We start from the raw sequence: 21301 nt of genomic DNA, 5'->3' as shown, positions 1-21301 counted from the left end.
CAATCGCGATGACTGCCAATCGCGAAGTGATGCCTCGAGCACAGAAATTTCAAAGCTGAGAGATGATCAAAGAGGTGCTTGTGGTGTTTCATTCGTGCGAAAGAGGTTGGTATCAATTACTAAGTCGCGTCCAGTACTGAAGAAAGGTCCCATGCATTGCCCTTGGGCTCGTAATCGTACACCAAGTGTCAAAACGAAATATGAGAAAGAGTCTCTTTTCCCTTCGAGCCAACGAAAAGTCCACACACTACGTGTTGCAGCGCCGCCATGAAAAAGTGCGAATAGCGACATGCTTCGCGCTGCCCACCAATCTCTCCCATCCCTAGAATGCAGCTCGTGAACAGAATCCCGCCATCAGTAGTACGTCCCTCTGCCCTCCTCCCACTTGCTTGTCTTGACATCATCCCTCTTCACCAAACTCCCGTTGTCCATGCTGTCATCGCCTTCAATCGGAGCAAAGCTCACTCTGCCACTCTTCCTCCTATTGCCCCCAGAAACACCAAGTCCTGCCTCCGGACTCTCCAGCAGCCCCACTGCGCCGACCCACTCCCATACCCGCCCAACATCTCCAGTCCGACCCTCTCGGACCATAGGCCTCACATTCGAATTGCTCTCCACCAGAGCCTGCACCCTCTGCCACAGCACTTTCCTCCGATTTGCTGAGAACTCCTCCCGCAGCACATCGTCTCGTAACTGCGCTACACTCATGTAGTTCTCTTTGTACACATCCGGCTCAGTCGCATTCAGCGCAGCTTGATAGCTCAGCTTCTCCAACGCGAGAGTCGCGAGCTGCTTCGCACGCTTCTCCGTTTCGTTACCTGAAGTGATTCTGTATCGTCCATAGCCTCCGCTCGTGAGGACGAGGAGGACACCTATAAGTTGCCAAAGATATCGTCTAAGAGTTTCGCGTAGCGATCGTCGGATTGCGCATGCGAGGGGGAGGGCGGCGAGGGAAGTGGATCGGAGGGTGGATTCGGTGTTGGAGCTGGCGAGGCGGAAAATCTGTCAGTTACGAAGCCAAATGTGTAAGCGATGATGCGCGAAGCAATGTTGTATTATGTCGTTGGTGTTGGTGGTTTGGACTTACCCGTCTGATCCAGACACAATCTCGTCTGAATTGCTGATTTCTCCAATTGCTGCGGCCCAAAGGTCCTCGAATTCGTCATTGCTCATGCCTTTGCGGCGCTTAGTCGCAATGGCCGCTTTCAGTGCTGTCTCCTTGAGTTCTGGCTCAGATGCCTCGCCACATTCGTAGCGTGCGTTCTGTTCTCGAAGTGCTTCGACTGCGCGTTGCTTCACTGCTTCGACCTTGCGGGCTTTTGCGCTGTCCGGTTCGCATGTCGGTGCAATCGGAAGTGCGCCGTTGAGTGACAGAGGGTGATGCGTAAGTACAAAGCCAGTCTCGCAAGTCGTCTCGAGGTTCTCCCCACAGTAGGCATGTGGAGGGCATGGCTCGCACTGTGGTCGAATCACGTCTGCCCAGGGAGGAATCTCGACGCCTCCGATCTCAGTCGAAGGTTGACCAACTCCGCAATATCCCACGTTCAGCTTCTCCTGCCGCCAGAGGCCAGACGCCGCTGTTGCCATCACAAGAACGAATGCGCCTAGCCCGCGCTTCGCTGCGCCGCCCGGTCGTGAGGTCTGTCGACGCGTCGGAACCAGCTCGCCCGACATCTGTGCTTGCACGAGTTGCTGTTCTTCTTCGGGTGTGAATTCTTCAGTAACCTCGACATCCTCTTGCTTCGCCACCGGCACTTCGAATGTTCTTCGTGACGGCACAATAGCGCCATCTGTCTGCGGCTTCACGATGCCCACCGTGTCTGTTCGCCTCCGCAGCTCACGATGGCGGCGCTCAAGGTCACGCACTGCGCTCGTTGATCGTGCTGCACCCAGTGTCGTTCGCCGACGCTCAGTGTCTGTGGCTCTGGCGACGGGCGGAGAGCCGCCAGATTGGAAGACATTTTCGTTCGAGAAGGGACTAGATTCGGCTTCCTCCTTAACTGCGACTGGAGTGGCAGCACTCACTCTCGATCGTGCTCTGGAAGTGGAGCTTCGCTTGGGCGTTGGCTCTACCTCTTCCTCCACCACGGTCTCCACTGGTCGTGCATGCTTGCCAGATACTGTTCGCGGCACACTTTCTGGAGGCGCAGTGCTATGCCTCGCGTTCCTCGGCGTTGGCTCGACCTCTTGAGCTTCCTCTGTCCGCGCCCTCGTCGTGCGCCTGCTGCTTCGTATGGATGCAGGAGTCGGAGGAATTTCGTCATCACCGGCGCCTGTTCCTCTTCGACCCGTGGTAATATCCTCGATGCCCCTGCTCGTACGTTTGACTCGTGCGGCAGCAGTCCGGATCTTGCGAGCTTGAGGGACGACTTCGCTGTTGAACAGCTCGATCAACTGCGCTTTCTTGGCTGAAGAAGGATAGTTGACGTTATGTTGAACTAGGATGGATCGCAATCGCGGGACAGTCAGTGTCGACGGGTCAAAGTCCGGCTCGAGATATTGTTGCTCGTCCATGGCCGGCCAACGGGTCTGCGCCAGGCGCAGAGAGAGAAGTGTAGAGTTTGGAGCGAGTCGCTGTGTATAGTCGGCGACGGCGGCGAGGCTCCTATGGGCGGGGATGGTGGTGTATCGATGGGCGCACGGGGTGCTGGTGGGAACAAGTGTTGTTCGCGGCGGCTGACGAGAAGGTTTCTCGTGGTCGGCAGTAAACACTGTCGTTGTGCTGCCGGAGATGTCGCGAGCGCAAGTGCCACGCGCTGATCAAGGCAGCAGAGCGGGAGACGCTGGGATTGTGCCGGTTGCTACGTCACTACTGAACTTTAGCTCTGCCTCAATTCACTTCACTCCAGACATTCACGTTCACGGTGACAGGCACTGTTGAGCAGCTAACGTTCATTCATCATTTATGGTGGTCGGACGACGCGTGGAAAACGTGTCATGGAAATCGTTATGGCAAAGCAACTACCATTCATCAGCTGCGCCGCGGTACTCGCACCAAGGAGACGTGTATCGAAAGAATAAGTGAATAGCAAAGTGGTTGGGCTCGGCTCCGCTGAGGCATCACTTGCAGTGCGCTGGCGACGTTCACACGCTGTTGCGCTGCTTCATATAGGCTATATCAAGCTCCTGGCCCATGTGCGCCCTGTCAGATGAAAGAAGAACAGCGAGAAAGTGATCCACACAAGTGATCAGCTTCGTGCAAACTGTCTCCATGACCTATCGCGCGTCAATTTGATCCTTTCAATAACATTGAAGATTGCTTCAGCACTTAGCTAGCACACCTGATCATGGCTACCAATCGCAGCGAGCAGATCCTCGAGCAGTATGTATCCCGCACTCCCTCCCCGAACTTCGTGGCTAATCTGCTCAGGATAATCAAGAATGGCACTTTCGCTCCTGATTTCACTATTGAGACTAAGGATAAAGCTTTCAAAGTCCACCGCTTCGTCATGTCTCAAGCTCTCTACGGAAACCCGGCAATTTGTGCGAATACCTGGACTCTGCTTACCTCTGCCGATATTGCAGAAGATCTGATCCGTCATAGTTATGGCCTACAGATACCACGACTTCAGGCCCTCACCGGCTCAGAACCTAATGGCGATCGGATCATTCAAGTGCTGGAGTTGTACATCAAGGCTGGAGACGTGAGGCCCAACACAACTTGAGTGGCATAATACCCACGACTAACAAGCGGTCGATTTTAGTACAACGCCATCGCTCTGGAGGAGCAATGCCATGACTGGTTGAGTAGCGCGCTAGCAAGCTCAGGACAGAAGGCCAACGTACTGGTGGAGATCGCCGAATACGTGTACAAGACCAGAGGCGAGGCAGGCGAGGCGTGGGAAATGTGGCCAGAGCTGGTGGGAGACTTGGCGGATTCGATGGGAGAGATTCTGGCCACTCGCGAGAGTCTGCTGGAGAGGATCATGAAGATCGGGGATCTGCACCGTAGAGTGCTACAAGAACTATTCGAACGATCGGAGGCAACGAACGAAGCCAGTGAGAACGAAGAAGAGTAGCCGATCGGTACAGCGTTGAGAAACTGTGCGAATGGTGTAGACAGTAGCAGTCCTGCAGTAGGCATGTGGCTCCATGGGACACCATCGCCGAGTCGCGGTTCACTATCGGCAGGTATGTGATTCCCAATCAGAATGGTCGAGTAGCACCCAACATCGGACAAATCAGCACAATTGCAAAGACATGGCTTGAGCATTGAGCTGAGGATAGTGGGTCAGCAGACCCTCGACACAGACCGCTCGCAGCTGCTGAAGTGAGCTTGAACAATGTCGCTGCCCTGGAAGTTTGCAGCTGAAGTGGAAAGGAAGGAGCACCTCACTGAGCAGGTTCAAATTCGCGCACGAGGCGGCAGCCTCCGCGCACCGACCTCCATCAACCTCGCAGCCTCACCTGAACAATCAGACTTCTCCAACACTCACTGCACTTCCAAAGCATGGCGGCGCTCGTTGCACAGAACATCCTCAAATCGTAAGTCACACCCGTGTTGCTGCTATCCGCAGTGCAGCGCGTGCTTGCTTGGCGACGTCGTCGTGAAGCCGAGCATCGTAACGTACAAGCAGGACAGAAAGCAAAGGCTGACTGAGCTCGCAGTCTCTGGAGGGAGCAGCCCAACGAATGGGTGGCCGACCTGGACATCGTGTGCGGAGACCAAAAAGGCGTCACGGCCCACGAGATAATCGTGTGCAACGGCTCCAAGTACCTGGCAAAAGTGTGCAACGAAACAAAACGGGTACGTGGCCCGTGACGAATCTCCTCAATGCCATATCATTAACGCGTGGTAGGAGGATCACTTTCACATGATCAACGTGCCTGAGCCATCGAACATCGTGAGGAGCATCTGCGAATACATGTACGGCTTCGACTTCGACCACGAATTTGGTGGATCAGGATATTCTATTGCAAATGAATTCATCTGCTTCTTGATTGCTGCCGAGAAAGTGAGTGATCATGCTAGTTAAGTTGCGTGGTCTTCGCGCTGACACGTCACAGTATGGTGTGCCCACCATGTGTAAGCAGATCACAGCGTCAATGGTTAATCGAACTAAATCAATGTGCGGAACTGATCTGTGCTGTCTTGGTACCGCGCTTCTGGAGGGCCCTCGTAGGAACATTGTTCCTCAGATGGTGTTTGACGTTGTGATTGATCGCGCAGCTCGGAAGCTCAACGAGATCGTGGACGACGACGAAGCCTGGAGCACCCTCCAAAGCAATTCTGAGTTTCTGAAGGCGGTGCTCACAGATGCGGGTGCACTGATTGCGGGCGAGTGAGGTTGCAAGACGTGTGCTGTCATGTTTGGTCTGTCCTACAGAACACACTCGTATGAAGTCAACAAGAGGGAAGTTGCCGAGAACGACCACAGCTATCACAGACGATAAGGTCTTTAGCGCAGAGATATAGCAAGCGTCTCGCCTTGACTGAGCAATAAACATTGACCGCATCATTGAGCATGATCGAGTACGTCTGTGGCTCTCGCGAAATGGTCGGACGATTTAATCCCTCAATGTCAAGCAGGGCGCAAAAATGCAATCGACTGTGAATTGTTCTGAGTAAGCTGGTTTGTCCACATGTGAAGATTTGAAAGCCTGCAGCTGAAATCGAAGTGGATTCTCATGTGAACAGGTAGCTTCACCCTTCGCCTTTGCATCATTTACCAAAACCTCCTGCCCATCCAAGAATCTTCTCCTTCTTCTCCACTTCATTCGAATCCGACATACCACAAACATCACGAACGATGGATGCACAATATCCCCCGACCCGTGCCCAGATCAGCCTCCAAGAGTCAGTCTTTGCATATCTCCTTGCTTCTTCCGGGCCCATTTGGATTGAATGCTCTGGAATCGACAGCTGATGCCATTGGCTGTGCGTCTGAGCCAATGTGGGAAACGCTGACGAAATCCAGGCTCTGGGAGACTCAAAGCCCGCGAGACTTCAAGATCATCACCGGCCAGGGCGAGGTCATAGAGGTCCACAAGGAAATCATGTGCAGATATTGTCCTCGATTGGCCGAGCTCATTGAGGCAGAAGGCGAAGACTACTTGCAGATCTGGTTTCCCACAGTCGTACTTTGGGAGCTCGTTGCCCACTTGTATGGCTTCGACTTCAATTACCGCTTCGGCGAACCAGATCATGCCACAGAATATCTCAATGATTTCTTCGTAGCCGCGAGAGAGGTGAGATCATAAGAGAGAGACATCTACGACTGAAATCGTACTGACAACATGACAGTTCGAACTTCCTGACTTCTGGTCACTGGCTGAGGATGCTGTCTGCCACCTGGTCATGTGCTACGACCGAGTCCAGTGTTTCTGCTTTGGTGCTTTGCTGTTCAGTGACTACGATGCGGACAGCGTCCCAGCAAGTATCATGGATCTTACAGTAAAGCGGACAGCAGCCAACCTCGACAGCATCACAGCTGAGGAGCGTGAGGAGATCCTGCGCAACCACTTCCCGTGTCGTCCTGATATGGTGGAGAAATTTGCGGCTCACGTGTCCGAGTACGCTGCTGCAATGAGCCTGGCATCTGGCATAGAGCAGATACACATGACATAGGGGCGGGGCGATGAATGTGCTGAATCCGAAGGTGACGATGTCTTGAGCGGCGCGATAGAGCCGGAAATCTGCGACCCATGGCATTCTTGCAAGGGAATCACACGAAACCGGAGAGAATAAGGTCAGCCAGAGACATCCAAGCAGAGTATCTTGACATTGTCAGACAAACCAGGATATACCTCTTCAAAGCCGTTGCTGAGATTCTTAACCCTCTCCCTTCTGTCACTTGCCGCGTGCGAATCATACGCACTGTATCTTGGCGAACCCCCCAAGCTTCAAGGTCTCCATCTAAGGACTGAGCAACACGCTACGGAATGCTCTGACACGACAGAGCCTACAGTGTGGTATCTATATCCAGAAGTCGAGGGCAAGGTTGCATTTGTCTCCCAGGAGCCAGACACTGGCATATGCCGAACACCCTCCTTTCTCACCAAACGCCAACGCCAACTCACTCAAAACATATTCAACAAAATCTGCAAAAGGGAGATCACCGGCAAGAAGGTAACCAGAGGCATTACCAGAGATATTCAAGTTCCCGTTGATGGAGCCATACAGTCCGTACCCATGCCCGGGGGTGGGAGGGTTGAGATGCAAGCAGACAGCGTGGAACATGAACTTGAGAATGGAGAGACAAGAAATGAGCTGGCCGTCACAGTCAGAAATCGCAGTCAGTGTCCGTTACGCCTGGAGTGGCTGACCAATTTGCGACTTTTTAATGTCAGGCGTGGTGATCCTGGAAACAATCTGGCACCCCGTGAGCTCGATGCGACTCCGCTGCGGCAATGGCAGGACAATCCTAATGGCTGCGAGATCGGTGGGCTTCAGCCTACGGATCACGTTGCGATCGCGGTACGATTGATTATTACGGCATTTACCGGGTATTCCTGTTAGATGAAGAGCACATTGTTAGCCATTCGTTTGGAATAGATACAACGACCGTTGCGAGTGGCGAGTTGTACAGGGAAATTTGTAGGGAGCAACCAGGCAGATGAGCGTCTCTTTAGGTCGAGAATCGAAGCAATGTATGAACCAAAACTGAGCTGCTAGAGTCATCTTCAAGACAGTCAGTTGCGACTCACCTCATCTCTTACGCTCGAAGAACTGCCCCAATTCCTTTACCACACTTCCCACATTCCCATCAGCTTTCGTATCAACACAATCTCGAATCCATCCGGGCAGCTTCCTTCTAAATCTCTCATCAGCATACCTCGCATCGAACAAGAGTATACTCGCCCAATCATCCTTATGTCTGATCGCTCTTCCAATCGCCTGATTTACACTTCTCATCGTGACATTCTCTCCATGTTCTCTGCTCGCTCGACCCTTCGGCTCACCTCTCTGTGCAGCACGCTCTTCCAAATACTCCATCTTAGCTTTCCAGTCAGGATCAGCGTAATTCGGGAATGGGAGACCGACTACAACAACACAGCGACCGAGTTCGTTGGAGAAGTTGATGCCCTCAGAGAGCTTGCCGCCGATCACAGAGAGAAGTAGCGCGCCACGTTTGGGGTCTTTGTGGATGGCCGCGGTGTATGCTGCGAAAGGGTCTTCTTGACTGGTGCCACGAGTATCGAAGAATAGAGGCTTGAGAGCTTCGAGCTCAGATGTGATACCAGTGGTCTTCCATGCGCGCAGAATATTGTCGATGTATGAGTAGCTGGGGAAGAACACTACCATGCCGCCTTCCACTTTCGGAGCAAGTTGTAGAAGAGCTTTGCCCGCGCGAAGCATATTCTTATCCCGCGATTTGAAAGTGAAATCGATCGTACCTTCGTTATCGGAGGTTATCGTTCGCACGAACAGATTGCTGGGCGGAATGAGATGCCCGCAGGAGAACGTCGTGATGTCGTTAAGATATGGGAAGAGCTGCTGTTTGTAGTCTTCCATGGGAGACATTGTGCCGCCTGCGAGGATGACAGATCTGGCACTCTCGACAATATCTCGAAAATGTTCGGCGGGGTCGAGCAGCATGTATTTGAGCGTCACCTTGTCATCCACTTTGCTCCATGTGAAGCGGCCTTCTTTGGCAGGATTCATTAGGCACGGCAAGAAACTCTGTACGTGTGTGAGTGTTGGAACATCCGTTGTAGCCTCTTGGCTTGCTTTTTGTTTCTGCTTCGTTTCGGCTTCGACGCGAGCAAGGTGCACAATGTAGCCTTCCACTTTTTTCGCCAGCTTGCTCGCACTGATGTACTGAACGAGCTTCACCAGGTTGATTTGGTCCGCATTATGCTGAGCAAGAAGTGAAGTCGCAGTCGTCGTAGCGCCATCGTTACTTTGTTGGCGTACTTGACTGGCAAAGTGCAACAGAGAATTGATGACTTTGATCAGCTGTGTGACATACACCCGATTCTTATCCTTGAGTCGTTTGTTGAATTTTCGATAGTATTCTGCAAGTCCTGCCTTAGCTTGCTGCAGCTGTGAATCGTTGATGCTTGCAGAATAGATGCTCTCGACAGAGTCCATAAGGTTGTGAGCCTCATCAATGATGACCACATGGCCTTTGATCGAGATGTCAAGTGCTTCTCGGGCGGCCTTGTGCAAAAGCAGCGGGTAGGGCAGAGTGACGATCTCAGCATGTCCTATGCCAGGTCTAGAGGCGTAGTACGGGCACACACCAAGCTTGGAGCCTAGGCCAGTCAGGTCTTCGATGTCTCTGATCTTGGCCAGAGCGTGGTCACGAAAGTCCAGGATCACGTCTTCATTTTCTTTCTTTGGCAAGTACTGGCATTTCTTGTCTGCTGCGACGTTTGACTGTTGCAGCTCGGCACATCGCTCATTGATCGCAGTCTGAGTGGAAAGCTTGTTGACACGAGGGTTGATGCACAGGTTCTGTCGGGATCCAAGCGTAAGATGTTTGAGCTCTTCGACCAAGCCAGCACCATCAGACTTGCCTGGCTCCTCTTCGGGCGGCAAACCTGGCGGTAGGCGCACTCTTTGCAGCTCGCCGATGAATTGAGATAGCTGTGAATGCGTGCGGGAACAGAAGTAGATCTTGAGCTCGTCGACATTCGCAGCCTCGTCTTCTCGATTTGCACTTTTACCCAACAGACCAAGCTTCTCCATGAGTTTCGTACTTTCGGCAGAGTACTGCGATTGACCAGGTACATTTTCGTCACCACTATCGTAGTCGGCAAGCACAAATTGCTCTTCGTCTGCATTCTCCTCAGGTTGCTCATCTGATTTCTTCTGACGCTTGAATGCTGGCCCTTCGTTCGCGATGCGCTGAGCTCGCTCTCGGGTCTTCCTTTCTCTCTCGCGCACAGCAGTCAATCGCGCCTCAAACTTCGCTCTCATATGTCTGATCTCGCGACTACGAGCACTCCTCGCGGCTTCGGTCATCCACTCTGGCTCGTCATCCTCGACCTCAACATTTGCCATGGCTTCATCGAACATCTTCCGCTTGTGCTCGCGGAGCCAGGTCAGTGAGCCGCATATCAGGCTCAGAGATTTGCCTGTTCCTGTTGGAGATTCGAATATGCCGACTTTGCCATGCTCAATGCAGTTGTACACGCCTTCCATGAACTGCTGCTGAATGTCATATGGCCGGAATGGGTGATGGAAATCTTTGACCTCCATCTTGTCTTGCTGGTAATTGTGCGTGCAGCAACAACGCTTTGTGCAACAGCGGGAAGTCCAGCTTCAGTTCTGAAGTCGCGGAAGAGAGAACGGAATGGCGTTCGACAGGGCTTCACAACGCGCTACGACGCGACTTTTCGTGACTCTTTCGTTCCTGAGGCATCAAAATTCCGCTCTGCCCATATCCTTCATCGATGCTTGCCCTTTCTGAAGCGCATAGAATCGCTGTTGCTAGCCTGTTGCGAAGATGATTTGGCGTCGATTACCCACGTATCGAGGATCTCCTTCTTCTCGACCTTTTTGCGTTCCTTGGTCTTTGCCTCTTTGATACGTCGGATGTAGCCCATGTAGATCACGACTTCCGCCACTGCAACTAGAGTGCTGCTGAAGAATGCCAATGCCATTCGCTGTGGTACACTCCAGCGACGTGCTGCCATCCATACCGCCACGCTGGTGCAAATGATGGAGACCAGCACATTGATGATCAACACCATCTGTCTATTGACATCAGCATAAGTCACCTCGTCAATTTCATCTGCGACTTGAGATCCAATGGATCCCAAAGACGAGGAAGCATTGGGAAATCGCTGGCTGAAGGTCTCAGGTTTGGCAGGCGGATTGATCATTCGCTCATATTGACGCTGTTCCTCTTCCTCTCGGAGGCGCTTCATCAATCGTTTGTATTCATCGCTCTGAAAGTTGTCAGTATTCTGTGCTCCTTCAGCTGGGAATGCGTGGACTTACGGGTTCTGGCTTCGGCGGAGGTGGCGCTTGATATACGTTGGCACCCTTCAACAACGTATCCAGACGCCATTTCTGCGTGAGCTCGGTGGTCCCTTGGGCAGCTTGTACCAGGAACCGGGACACCTCTACAAGCTCATGATGCTCAATAGGGCTGCCTATTTCCGCGGTGGACAACTTCTCGCGTCGTTCCTTTGCTTCATCGCTGTAGCCTTCGTCAACATCCTTCTGCCGCTCGCAATAGTCCGACAAGGCTGCTTTGGCGGCAGGTGTGATGGTGAGCAAGACCATGACCAGCGATATCGAAAATGTTTCGCGGGTGTGTTGACAGCAACTGCATCTCAAGCTCTCGTTCGGGCAAGGGTCCGTCAACGGAACGGAGGTGAGGCCAGCGCCAGCGATCTTGAAATCATCGAAAAGCCGCGTTGGATGCGGACATCCACTTTCATGCTCCATCACAGCCACACTCGCTCACGGCTCACAGCACATCGGAACCACTCATCACGCATCTGAATATCGTTCCGGAGCCCGCTTTGGCGACTTATATATGTCTGGAGCCGTAGCGGCCTTGCCGCGAACTTTTGTTGGGACTTCGACTTCGATAGCCACGCGATCTCGAGTAACGCAGCCTCGTTGTCCACAATGCTCTCGAACGATAAGCTACCGAAGCTTTCACAGCAGTCGACGGAAACTGTATAATGATACACAAAAACGAGAACAATCCGCGGTCGCCGCAGCCGTATCGCAGGCGAAGCAGATCTTCAATGCTGCTCCGCCAGCAGGTCCCATGGGCATTGACCCATTGAGGAGCGTAGCGAAAGAGATGAAGTTCATGACGGGAAACATCAGACAATTACTAGGCTCTGGACATCCTATGCTGGATACAGTCTCGAAATACTATACCCAATCAGAGGGCAAATATGTGCGCCCAATGCTTGTCCTGCTCATGTCGCAGGCAACATCTCTGTTCCCCCAACGACCGCGATCGCAGGCAAGTATACAGGAAGCCATCGATACGCCAATCTCGTCTCCCTCCGTTCTAGCCGACGCAAATCCCTCATCGCCCTTGACTGCTCCGAGCGCAGAGACGGCAGAGCTGAATTCCGACGATTCTGTCCTACCATCTCAACGAAGGCTGGCTGAGATCACAGAACTCATTCATACAGCCTCGCTGCTTCATGACGATGTCATTGATCACTCCGACTCAAGACGAGGAAACCCGTCGGCGAACATTGAGTTCGGAAACAAAATGGCAGTATTGGCCGGAGATTTCTTATTGGGACGAGCATCAGTCGCGTTGGCGCGCCTCCGCGATCCAGAAGTGACTGAGTTGTTGGCAACTGTGATTGCGAACCTCGTGGAGGGAGAGTTCATGCAGTTGAAGAATACCGCCGCAGACGAACGGAATCCTACCTGGAATGAAGAAACAATTACATACTATCTCCAGAAGACATATCTGAAGTCTGCGAGTTTGATCAGCAAGTCATGTCGTGCGGCCGCTCTGCTAGGAGAACATCCTCGTGAAGTGGTGGAAGCGGCGTACCAGTACGGAAAGAACTTAGGTCTAGCGTTCCAGCTGGTTGATGATATGCTGGACTACACTGTGAGTGGACAAGAGCTTGGAAAGCCCGGAGGTGCGGATCTTGAGCTGGGACTTGCAACCGCGCCGCTGCTTTTCGCGTGGAAGGACAACAAGGAACTGGGAACACTGGTTGGGCGGAAGTTCTCCGAGAAGGGAGATGCACAGAAGGTGAGTTCCAATGCGGCCTTTTGGCTGTATTTCATTGCTAACGAGCTGCAGGCACGAGACATAGTCATGCAAAGCAACGGCATTGAGCAAACTAGAGCACTAGCGCAAGACTACGTCGACAAAGCTGCACAAGCTATAGCCGGGTTCCCGGAAAGCGAGGCCAAGGTTGGGCTGCTCAACATGTGTACAAAGGTGATGTCGCGCAGGAAGTAGAACGACAGAGCGATGCGACACCAGGTCGTTCAAGCCTGGAAGTGCTACATATTTCACCAGGCCTTCGATATGGCGTCGAACGGATGAGCATAGCCCGGATGCATCAAGCTTGTATATTCAGCATGTACACATACATAACGGCCTATAGACAATCCACTCATGGCAGAGAGAAATGGATTTAGTCGATGTGTAGTTTATATCCTATAGAGGCGTATCATAGCGTATTCCAGCTGGGATCTACTAGCACCACACCTTGCGTCACATCAGTTCGCATGTGAACCAAGCTTCCTTCCCTCCCATCATCGCAACTCCCATCGCAGTCAAGATGCACCTCATCTACCCTAAGACTTGAGCAGGACTCAAGTAATGGAACAACGATAGCCGCGATGACAGCGACGATACAATGTGCGAAAGCCTCCCGAACTCAGCCCACCATCTGCTAATCTTGCATTAGGATCGAAGCCTCCACTCGTCTCCGACGAGCCATCCTCCTCAACGACGTCCTTCTCGTCCAGCGCATCATTCGCAACAACCCGCACCTCCTTCAGAACCCCGATTTTGCCGATAAATCCAACACGTCGCTCCACCTTGCCGCTTCCCATGGCTTCCCGGAGATATGCACTCTTCTGATCTCCCTCGGACACGACGCGAACGAGATCTCCCGAAACAGCGACCATGACACGCCACTGATGCTCGCCACGAGGAATGGTAATTATGAAGTTGGTACGCTACTCGCGAAGCAATTCCCGCGATGCATTCCGTTCTACAACAAGCAAGGCATGGATGCTCTGGCTTTGGCGGCACAATGTCCGGGCTCTACCAGTCTGATTCCGATCTTACTGCAAGATGAGAGCTTCCCCGCGAGAGCGGATGTGCAGGACTTGGACGGGAACACGCCATTACATCATGCGAGCGCGAGTGGGAGTTTGAAAGCATTGAGGATCCTACTCGCTGCTGGCGCGAACCCGCTGGCGAAAAACAATCATGATTGGACTCCGCTCGCGTACTCGCAGACTGTGGCTGCGGAAGTTTACTTCAAGAATCTGATTCAGGAAATGGAAAAGAGACGGCAAGAAGGAGCGAGGGCAAGCGAGGAGCTGTTCAGGAAAAAGATGGCTGCTGCAGGTGGAGGTGTAAGGCTTGTTTCGAAGCAGGAGCAGGACGAAGGTGCCATGGGGGACGGAGAGGACGAGCAGATTATTGATGATGCGCTGAAGAGACACTGGAGTCCGGTCGATAGGAGACGTCCGGGAACTCCTGGTGGTGGCACGCCGGTGATGAGACACGAATGGGGCAGTCCGCCGTTGCTGGGACATATGAGAACAAGAAGCGGAGATGGACGTTCGAGGGCTGAGAGCGGCTGAAAGCAGCAGATGAGCAGGATGAAGGATGTTCTTCGCGACCTGCCTCACGCTGGGATACCCTCTGAGTACGCTGAAGCCGACAATAATAAACACTGCATCTGAGCCTCGATGCAGTTGGCGAACAGGAACCTATGAACCTCGAATGTCAGCAACTACGGCTGGAGGGCGACCAAGCGCACAGGAAGTAACCACTTCCGATATGGCTACAGAAATGGCCAAATTTCGCACCAATAGTCGCGCAAGGTCACAGTCGCCCCTACGACACTGAAACTACATCTGGGAGCCTCTCGAAAGGCTGGCAGTATCGTTATCGGATTCCCAAAGAAGGTCGAGGTCGAGGCAGCAAGTGTAAGCCATTCTAGGCGAGCCTAATGAACATGCTTCACGCTATCACTCACGATCCGGAGGCAGCGTGGCAATTCGATCACCTTGATGGACAGGCGTATCCCACTTCATCTTGGCCATGTTCGAGCTCATTGGCCGCCAAATGACGAATCTAGCGAGTCTGCATGGGATCGTACGAGCCCCACTCCACGTGACGGACCTTGTTTCTTGGTCCCTCACTGATGCACTCATCGATATCGAGAGTTGTATAAATTAACAACAAGTCGTCACTGCCACTACTTTGCTGCAATATTCAACATCACATGCGAAGAACACTGCAGAGAATGGCGTCTGTTACTGCGACATGGAAGAAGCTGGCCGCAGCGGAGCCACTTCAACGCTCGTCACACAACGTCAATGCTGTGGGAAACTCGATCTACGTTTTTGGCGGCGAGCTCAAGCCAAGGGAGCCGAGAGACAATGATCTTCACAAGCTGGATCTCAATGGTGCATAGCAATCTCTTGCACTTTGCTTGCAGACACTAAGATGAAACAGGCTCCTCATCCGTCCAATCAATGAAAGCACCCGAGACTGCACCATTGCCGCGTGTTGGCTCTGCCAGCGCTACAGTGGGCGATACGATATACTTCTTTTCTGGTCGAGGAGGCCCGGAGATGGCTCCTGTCAATGAAGACGGGGCGGTCTGGGCCCTGAGTACGAAGCCTGGACAATGGACCTTGCTTCGTCCCACTTCCTCAACTTATCCAGAAGCAAGAAGCTACCACACTACAGCATCAGATGGCAAGGATATCATTTATGTGCATGCTGGCTGCCCGGAGAAAGGACGCTTGTCAGACCTTTGGGCTTTCAGTATTTCCAAGAAAGAATGGAAACAGCTGGCCTCGGCTCCCGATCCACCACGTGGCGGAACATCGATCGCTTGGGCAGATGGGAAACTGTATCGCATCAATGGCTTTGATGGAACACAGGAAGTCGGTGGAGCTCTTGACGTCTACGATCCGGCTGCCGATAGCTGGGATACGATCCTTTTCAACGCGGATGGGATGCAGGGACCTGGCGCCAGGAGCGTTGCGGCCTTGCTGCCTGTCAAGATCGGAGGGAGCACAAATCTTGTGACATTGTTTGGTGAAAGTGATCCCAGTTCTTTGGGCCACCAAGGAGCTGGCAAGATGCTGTCCGATATCTGGGCATATTCTCTCGACAAGGGTGCATGGTCGGCGGTCAATGCGAATTCCAACGACGGTGCTCCTGATGCTAGAGGATGGTTTGATGCTGATGTTGTCACACTCGATGGCAAGGATAGTGTTGCAGTTGCAGGTGGTTTGGGCGAAAGCAACGAGCGACTGAACGATATGTGGGTGCTCAGCTTCTGAGACCTCGACAACACACGTACCTCCGTAAGCAATAAATACAGCAAGAGTACAAGCTTCGATATGAGCGGTACCTGCGTGAAGGCCTGTTCGGCAAGTGTCGGGGACAGCTTCACACTTGCACACCCCGCATACATCATTCGTGCCCCACCACTGCGCAACCATTTGCACTTTACCACCATACCCGTGACGACTCAATAATTTGCGAGCTGTTTTTATGTCCCATCATCACGCCGCCAGACTTCACGACATTTCTCAGCAAATCCATCCCAAAGCAGCCATGGCGACTATGCGAGCAGTCGGTACGCGACTACTGCATACGAAGCTAACAGAACTCATCGTTAACACGACATAACCCAGACATCAAAGATGGCAAAGGCCCTCTCGACAACCTCTTCATCAACGAGAAAACTCCTCGTCCAGAACCAACCGGTTCCCAAGCCCTCGTCAAAGTAAAAGCCTTCGGCCTCAATCGCATGGACATCCTCCAACGCGAAGGCCGCTACCCCGTCCCTCCACAAGCCCCCAAAACCCTCGGTGTAGAATTCAGCGGCACGATCGAAGAAGTCTCCTCCTCCAACAAAGAAGGCTTCAAACCCGGTGATGCGGTCTTCGGTCTTGCCTACGGAGGCGCATATGCCGAGTACATTGCCGTTTCAACCCATATGCTGATCCATAAGCCTGATGAACTCAGCTGGGAAGAATGTGCCGGAATCCCAGAAACCTGGATCACTGCCACGCAAGCCATGTATCTCATCGGAGAATTCTCACCAGGAAAATCTATTCTCTGGCACGCAGGCGCCTCTTCAGTCTCCATCGCAGGTCAACAGCTAAGTAAAGTCAACGGTGCTTCCTCCATCTTCGCCACAGCGCGCTCAGATGAGAAATGCGATTTTTGCGTCAAGAAACTTGGCGCTACTCAAGCGTGGAACACGACAAAGACTGAAAACTGGAGCGAGGAGGTGAAGAAAGCTACTGATGGAAAGGGCGTAGATATTATAGTGGACTTTATTGGTCCTACAACTTTTGCGGGGAATTTGGACGCTGCGGCGAAGGATGGGAGGATTGTGAATTTGGCGACGTTGGGTGGGATGAAGTTGCAGGATACGAATGCGAATTTTGGGAATTTTGTGGCGAAGAGGTTGAGGTAGTAAGTTCTTGATGATATTCCTGCGAAGCTTCCGGGCTGAAAAATCTGCTAACTTGTTCTTTCTAGTGAGGGATCGAGTTTGAGGAGTAGAGATGAGGCGTATCAAGGGAAACTGAGAGATCAGCTGGTGGAGCATGCTTTGCCTATGTTCAGGGATGGGAGGCTGAAGAGCATTATTGAGAAGGTGTACCCGTGGGAGCAGATTCAAGAGGCGCATCGGCAGATGGAATCGAATCAGACGATGGGGAAACTGATATGTCGAATCGATTAGATGTTCCTTATCCGGGAAACACCATGTCAGAAATGTCAGAAATGTCAAAAGCATCTAATTGCTTCAGTCGAATTTGATCATTCCCAGTTTCCTCGATGCGGCAGCCTCTTGCACGCCTCTTCGTGTTCTCCCCAGAGCGTCCTCCCAGCCATTCATAACATCTTCAGGTACGCCTTCACTATCTTCAAGCACCCACGCCATCCAGTTCACAACACTGACAGCTTTAGCCAAGTCTCTTTCGTCAATCACTACAGTTTTCAAATACGTGATCAGGGCGTCTACATCCTCCGGATAGGGCGGTTCATCACTGAATTCCTTGAACCATGCACTAACAGTGTTACGCAACTCAGGTAGCGTACTGAGTTTCTGGCTCGTGAAAGTCGGCTGAGGCGCATGAGGTGGCAGAACAAAGCGTCGCGGACCTGTGCGTGCGGTCACCGCATCTTTCTTCTTGCCTCGAGCGTTCTTCGGGCGCTGGTGTAGAGAAGTGCCAATGCCCCCGTGCCGTTGAAGGCGCTCTCGTCTTTGCTGAGCAAGAATCTCCTGACGCAGTTCTTCGGGCAGTGCAGCAAGGACCTCTGGATCGAATTCTTCGGCATCTGTGCCAGTGGCGGCTGCAGGCAGAGCAACAAAGTTGGATTGAGTTAGTGTAGAGTGGTCATTCGCAGCGCCTCGAAGGCGTGAAGTCAGATTCTTCGCACCTCTCGGCCGGCCGCGACCTCGCTTGGCTGGGGGCGGTGGTGGCAGAGTTCGTGTCTTTCGCGGTGATTGCGGCAACACAGCTTGGCCAACACGTCTGCTGGGACCGGCTTGAGGCTTTTCGTAGTAGCCTAAGATTTCAGCTCGAAGGTCTTCAGGAAGTGCCTCAAGAATGCTTGGGTCCAGCTGTGACTGTGGAGGAATGAACGAGGCAGGCGATTGCGCCCTTGACGAAGATGCAGAGTCGCTCGCATCAGCGAGTCTCAACTTGGGTACAAACTCGGGCTCTCGAGGTCTCTTATCTGCCTTCTCCATAGAAGGCTTCGCTGGAGGTTGTCGTGCAAGCTTAGCTCTGATGTCCTCAGGCAATTCGGCAAGAACAGTAGGATCTACTTGAGTCGGCAACACGAATTGTGTGCCCAGAATGTTGAGCGGCTTCTTCGACGGTGTACCAGGAGCGATGGGTCGAAATGCAGCGCTGGGTCTGTTTGCCTCAGCGATACGTTCCTTCGGCGGGGTGTGGCCTTCATCTTGAATCGGATCATCTTTAGACACTGTTCTCGGAATTTGAGGCACAGGCTTCGAAGGGCCAGCCTTGAACTGGAGACGCCGTTGGCTGCCTTGATCTGCACTTTCAGACCCAGGTTTGATTGCTTCGAGCTTTTGCATCTGTATTCCTATGCCTCGAAGCTCGCCAGGCGAAATGCCAAAAGATTTCATCATGGCAATCGTCTCTTTCGCAATGATCGCATGATCATTCGTGGCGACACCAAGCTGCAAACTCTTGTTGAAAACATCGCACTTGCCGTGTCCAAGATGCTTGGGCGGATCCAGAGGAGCATCTGCAGCGCGCTTCATGACTTTCATCGTCAACTGCTTGCCCTTGACGCGCTCCTTTGCTAGGCGTTTGTGAAGCTCGCCAGATAGACCGTTCATGAACTCATCGACTTGGAGTTGATTTTCGAAACGTACGCCCCAATTGACTTCTGCCGAGACGGATTTGCGCACGACCTGATCACCGACTTCTGCTTTGTCAATTCCCCGAGCATATTCATAGATCTTCTCGCCAGTCTTGGGTCCAAGAGTATTGATCAGCTTCTCTTTCGACGTCTCGCGTATGTCTTTGACCAATTTGATGCCAATCTCTTCCAGTTTCCCACCAATGCTCCAAGCCACGCCAGGCAATTTTTGAACTTCCAACTGGCCGATGAAATCGAGCACTTCTTCAGGCTTGAGTTGATATTGGCCGGCTGGCTTGGCCTTGCGCAAAGCAACCTTCGCTTGCAGTATATTGGCCCCAATACCAACCGATACCGGACAGCCAGTCTTCTCGAGCACCTCATCTCGAAGCTTTTGCGCGATCCGGTCGGCAACGCTTTGTTCCCGGTTTACAGCACCTTCAGCACGATTTATGCCATCTGTACCGCCTTCAGCAAAGCATATGACACTAATGTCAATGAGCGCCTCGTCAATGCTGACACTCTGTACAACGCCACCAGTCGCTAGAATCGCATCGTAGAATTTCCGACTGGCATCTTCGTAGCCAGGAAAGTCGTATGGCAAGATCTTCAAAGTAGGGCAAAGCTCTTGCGCACGCTTCATCCACATGCCATTGCTGACGCCAAACTTCCGGGCCGGATAGTTGCAGCTCGCGATTTCGGAGCCTGAGCCACCGCCATGCGCAACAGCAGCAGGCTTGTCTATGTATTGAGGGTGCTTTTTGAGTGAGATTGCAGCGAAGAAGCTGTCAAAATCAACGTGCATGACATATTTTCGCTGCGCTGGCTGCCTCTTCTGCTTGGCCTTTTGTGACGATGACTTCTCGGATGCCAGGGCCTGCAATTGAGACTTGAGATCTGCTTTCCAGGTTGATAGGTGGTGAAGCCGAGATTCACGATAATACTGATCCAGGAAGTCGGGATGCACCACAGTGGACTTTCTGATCTTAGGGTCAGACAGTATCAGCGCGTTGTGTTCTTCCGCGGTCATTGCGGCAAGTTTAGAAGGCGAGACATTCTTGAGAATCTCGGAGTTGCGTATTAAGGAGTGAGAGTAATCTGGCTCTTGCGACCCTTCGCGAGGTCGTAAGGCTGATTGTTTCCCAGGCGGTGGTTCGGGCTCGATCGCGGCCGCACTTCTCGTGTCGGTATCAACCTTGCTGTCATCCTCAGGCGGGAGTGTCGGGCTCGTAGGAGGCGGGGTCTGTGGGGCGGCGATAGGATCTTGCTTTTCCTCCCTGTCTTTAACCTTGCCTGCCATTATATCAGCATCCTGCAATGCCTGCTCGATGGAGCTCGTTATCTCTGGCAAGCCATATTCGTCATCTTCGATATCTTCAATGTCAGGAGTTATTGTCTGTATGAGCGCGGGTGGCTTTCGTGGCCCGGATGGCTGCGATGCTCGGAGCTGGCTTGTGTACCAACTCGCGTCAGTCTGCTCACGATAACTTTGCGTCCTGCGGCTGGCCTGGCTGACGACTTGGCCATTTTCAAATCCGAGAACTTTCTGCCCAACGCCCTCATCCACAACTCGATATGCATCCCAGGGCAACAACTTTCCGGCCTTGATACTATCCACGACCCAGGCAGGCTTCACGATTCGGTACCGGCGGAACTCTTCCTTCTTTTTCGGCGTGAGATTGCTCGCGATGATATGCGTTACCATGGTCTTGCCGTCCAAATATTGGATGAAGCCTCCTCCATGCTGAACAATCATGGTATGAAGGTCATTGAGAGAAGGTTGAGTGTAACCATTTACATGGCATACAACGCCTTTGAAGATCTGCGGCTTGTCTTTCGACTGTGCTCTCAGGTCTGCATCGAGATTCTGCAACTTGATCTTCTTGCGGCGGAAATAGTCACTGAAGCCTCCAAATTTAGAGGGCTCATATTCTTCGCCAGTCTCGTCGGTAAAATCGTGCTGCTCGATGCGCTTCCGCACCAAATTGCTCTTTTGCTCCAACCGTGAGCCCATGTTGTCGTGTACCAGGCATGGTGGCTGCCTTGACTATCGCATGTGGCGACTGAAGGGCTCGGTTGCGCAGCCTGATTTCTTCAATGCATTTGTGCTGCGCGGTGCGGCTTCTCCAGAACGAAGACAGGATGAAAAGGGCGAAGAGCCGTTCAGAAAGTGGTTCGCAGACGACGTCCCTTTGTCTTGTGAAGTCGCGTGGCAGACGCGATGCGAGGTGCTGACGTCGACCAGGGTTCGCGCGGTGAGGATCGCTTCTCGGCCCGATCGCGCCGGAGGC

The 21301-nt window shown here is 52.7% G+C and overlaps 11 protein-coding genes across 12 annotated transcripts; 7 read left to right on the top strand and 4 right to left on the bottom strand.

Annotated features, from left to right (window-relative positions):
- Positions 1-354: 354 nt before the first annotated feature.
- Positions 355-2514, bottom strand: CKM354_001156500 (uncharacterized protein; the record flags this gene model as incomplete). The annotated part of the gene is made up of 2 exons (XM_044807060.1): positions 355-985; positions 1088-2514. 2 exons carry the CDS (start codon positions 2512-2514, stop codon positions 355-357), a joined length of 2058 nt encoding a protein of 685 aa, XP_044662995.1.
- A 773-nt stretch (positions 2515-3287) lies between these two features.
- Positions 3288-4019, top strand: CKM354_001156400 (uncharacterized protein; the record flags this gene model as incomplete). Its single annotated transcript, XM_044807059.1, has 3 exons — positions 3288-3322; positions 3371-3644; positions 3705-4019. The coding sequence occupies 3 exons, from the start codon at positions 3288-3290 to the stop codon at positions 4017-4019; spliced, it is 624 nt and encodes a 207-aa protein (XP_044662994.1).
- A 431-nt stretch (positions 4020-4450) lies between these two features.
- CKM354_001156300 (uncharacterized protein) lies at positions 4451-5286 on the top strand (the record flags this gene model as incomplete). Its single annotated transcript, XM_044807058.1, has 4 exons — positions 4451-4485; positions 4609-4747; positions 4800-4955; positions 5008-5286. The coding sequence occupies 4 exons, from the start codon at positions 4451-4453 to the stop codon at positions 5284-5286; spliced, it is 609 nt and encodes a 202-aa protein (XP_044662993.1).
- A 464-nt stretch (positions 5287-5750) lies between these two features.
- On the top strand, positions 5751-6568 carry CKM354_001156200 (uncharacterized protein; the record flags this gene model as incomplete). The annotated part of the gene is made up of 3 exons (XM_044807057.1): positions 5751-5797; positions 5919-6189; positions 6245-6568. The coding sequence occupies 3 exons, from the start codon at positions 5751-5753 to the stop codon at positions 6566-6568; spliced, it is 642 nt and encodes a 213-aa protein (XP_044662992.1).
- A 1080-nt stretch (positions 6569-7648) lies between these two features.
- Positions 7649-10147, bottom strand: CKM354_001156100 (DNA helicase; the record flags this gene model as incomplete). The annotated part of the gene is made up of 1 exon (XM_044807056.1): positions 7649-10147. One exon carries the CDS (start codon positions 10145-10147, stop codon positions 7649-7651), a length of 2499 nt encoding a protein of 832 aa, XP_044662991.1.
- Positions 10148-10335: 188 nt separating this feature from the next.
- On the bottom strand, positions 10336-11179 carry CKM354_001156000 (uncharacterized protein; the record flags this gene model as incomplete). Its single annotated transcript, XM_044807055.1, has 2 exons — positions 10336-10839; positions 10892-11179. The coding sequence occupies 2 exons, from the start codon at positions 11177-11179 to the stop codon at positions 10336-10338; spliced, it is 792 nt and encodes a 263-aa protein (XP_044662990.1).
- Positions 11180-11435: 256 nt separating this feature from the next.
- CKM354_001155900 lies at positions 11436-12851 on the top strand (the record flags this gene model as incomplete). Of its 2 annotated transcripts, none has more annotated exons than XM_044807053.1 (2): positions 11436-12638; positions 12690-12851. In XM_044807053.1, the coding sequence occupies 2 exons, from the start codon at positions 11436-11438 to the stop codon at positions 12849-12851; spliced, it is 1365 nt and encodes a 454-aa protein (XP_044662988.1). The 2 variants fall into 2 exon arrangements, with proteins under 2 accessions (XP_044662988.1, XP_044662989.1); XM_044807054.1 differs by having other exon boundaries at positions 11676-12638.
- A 386-nt stretch (positions 12852-13237) lies between these two features.
- CKM354_001155800 (uncharacterized protein) lies at positions 13238-14215 on the top strand (the record flags this gene model as incomplete). Its single annotated transcript, XM_044807052.1, has 2 exons — positions 13238-13256; positions 13314-14215. 2 exons carry the CDS (start codon positions 13238-13240, stop codon positions 14213-14215), a joined length of 921 nt encoding a protein of 306 aa, XP_044662987.1.
- A 668-nt stretch (positions 14216-14883) lies between these two features.
- CKM354_001155700 (uncharacterized protein) lies at positions 14884-15934 on the top strand (the record flags this gene model as incomplete). The annotated part of the gene is made up of 2 exons (XM_044807051.1): positions 14884-15046; positions 15096-15934. The coding sequence occupies 2 exons, from the start codon at positions 14884-14886 to the stop codon at positions 15932-15934; spliced, it is 1002 nt and encodes a 333-aa protein (XP_044662986.1).
- A 277-nt stretch (positions 15935-16211) lies between these two features.
- On the top strand, positions 16212-17352 carry CKM354_001155600 (uncharacterized protein; the record flags this gene model as incomplete). The annotated part of the gene is made up of 3 exons (XM_044807050.1): positions 16212-16233; positions 16292-17081; positions 17148-17352. 3 exons carry the CDS (start codon positions 16212-16214, stop codon positions 17350-17352), a joined length of 1017 nt encoding a protein of 338 aa, XP_044662985.1.
- Positions 17353-17415: 63 nt separating this feature from the next.
- Positions 17416-21024, bottom strand: CKM354_001155500 (uncharacterized protein; the record flags this gene model as incomplete). Its single annotated transcript, XM_044807049.1, has 1 exon — positions 17416-21024. The coding sequence occupies one exon, from the start codon at positions 21022-21024 to the stop codon at positions 17416-17418; it is 3609 nt and encodes a 1202-aa protein (XP_044662984.1).
- Between the last annotated feature and the right edge of the window lie 277 nt (positions 21025-21301).

The sequence above is a fragment of the Cercospora kikuchii genome (genome assembly GCF_019650295.1).
Source record: "Cercospora kikuchii DNA, contig_00008, whole genome shotgun sequence".
Lineage (NCBI taxonomy): Eukaryota > Fungi > Ascomycota > Dothideomycetes > Mycosphaerellales > Mycosphaerellaceae > Cercospora > Cercospora kikuchii.
The sequence above is the reverse complement of the archived record's forward strand: the minus strand, read 5'-3'. Positions and strand labels throughout refer to the sequence as shown.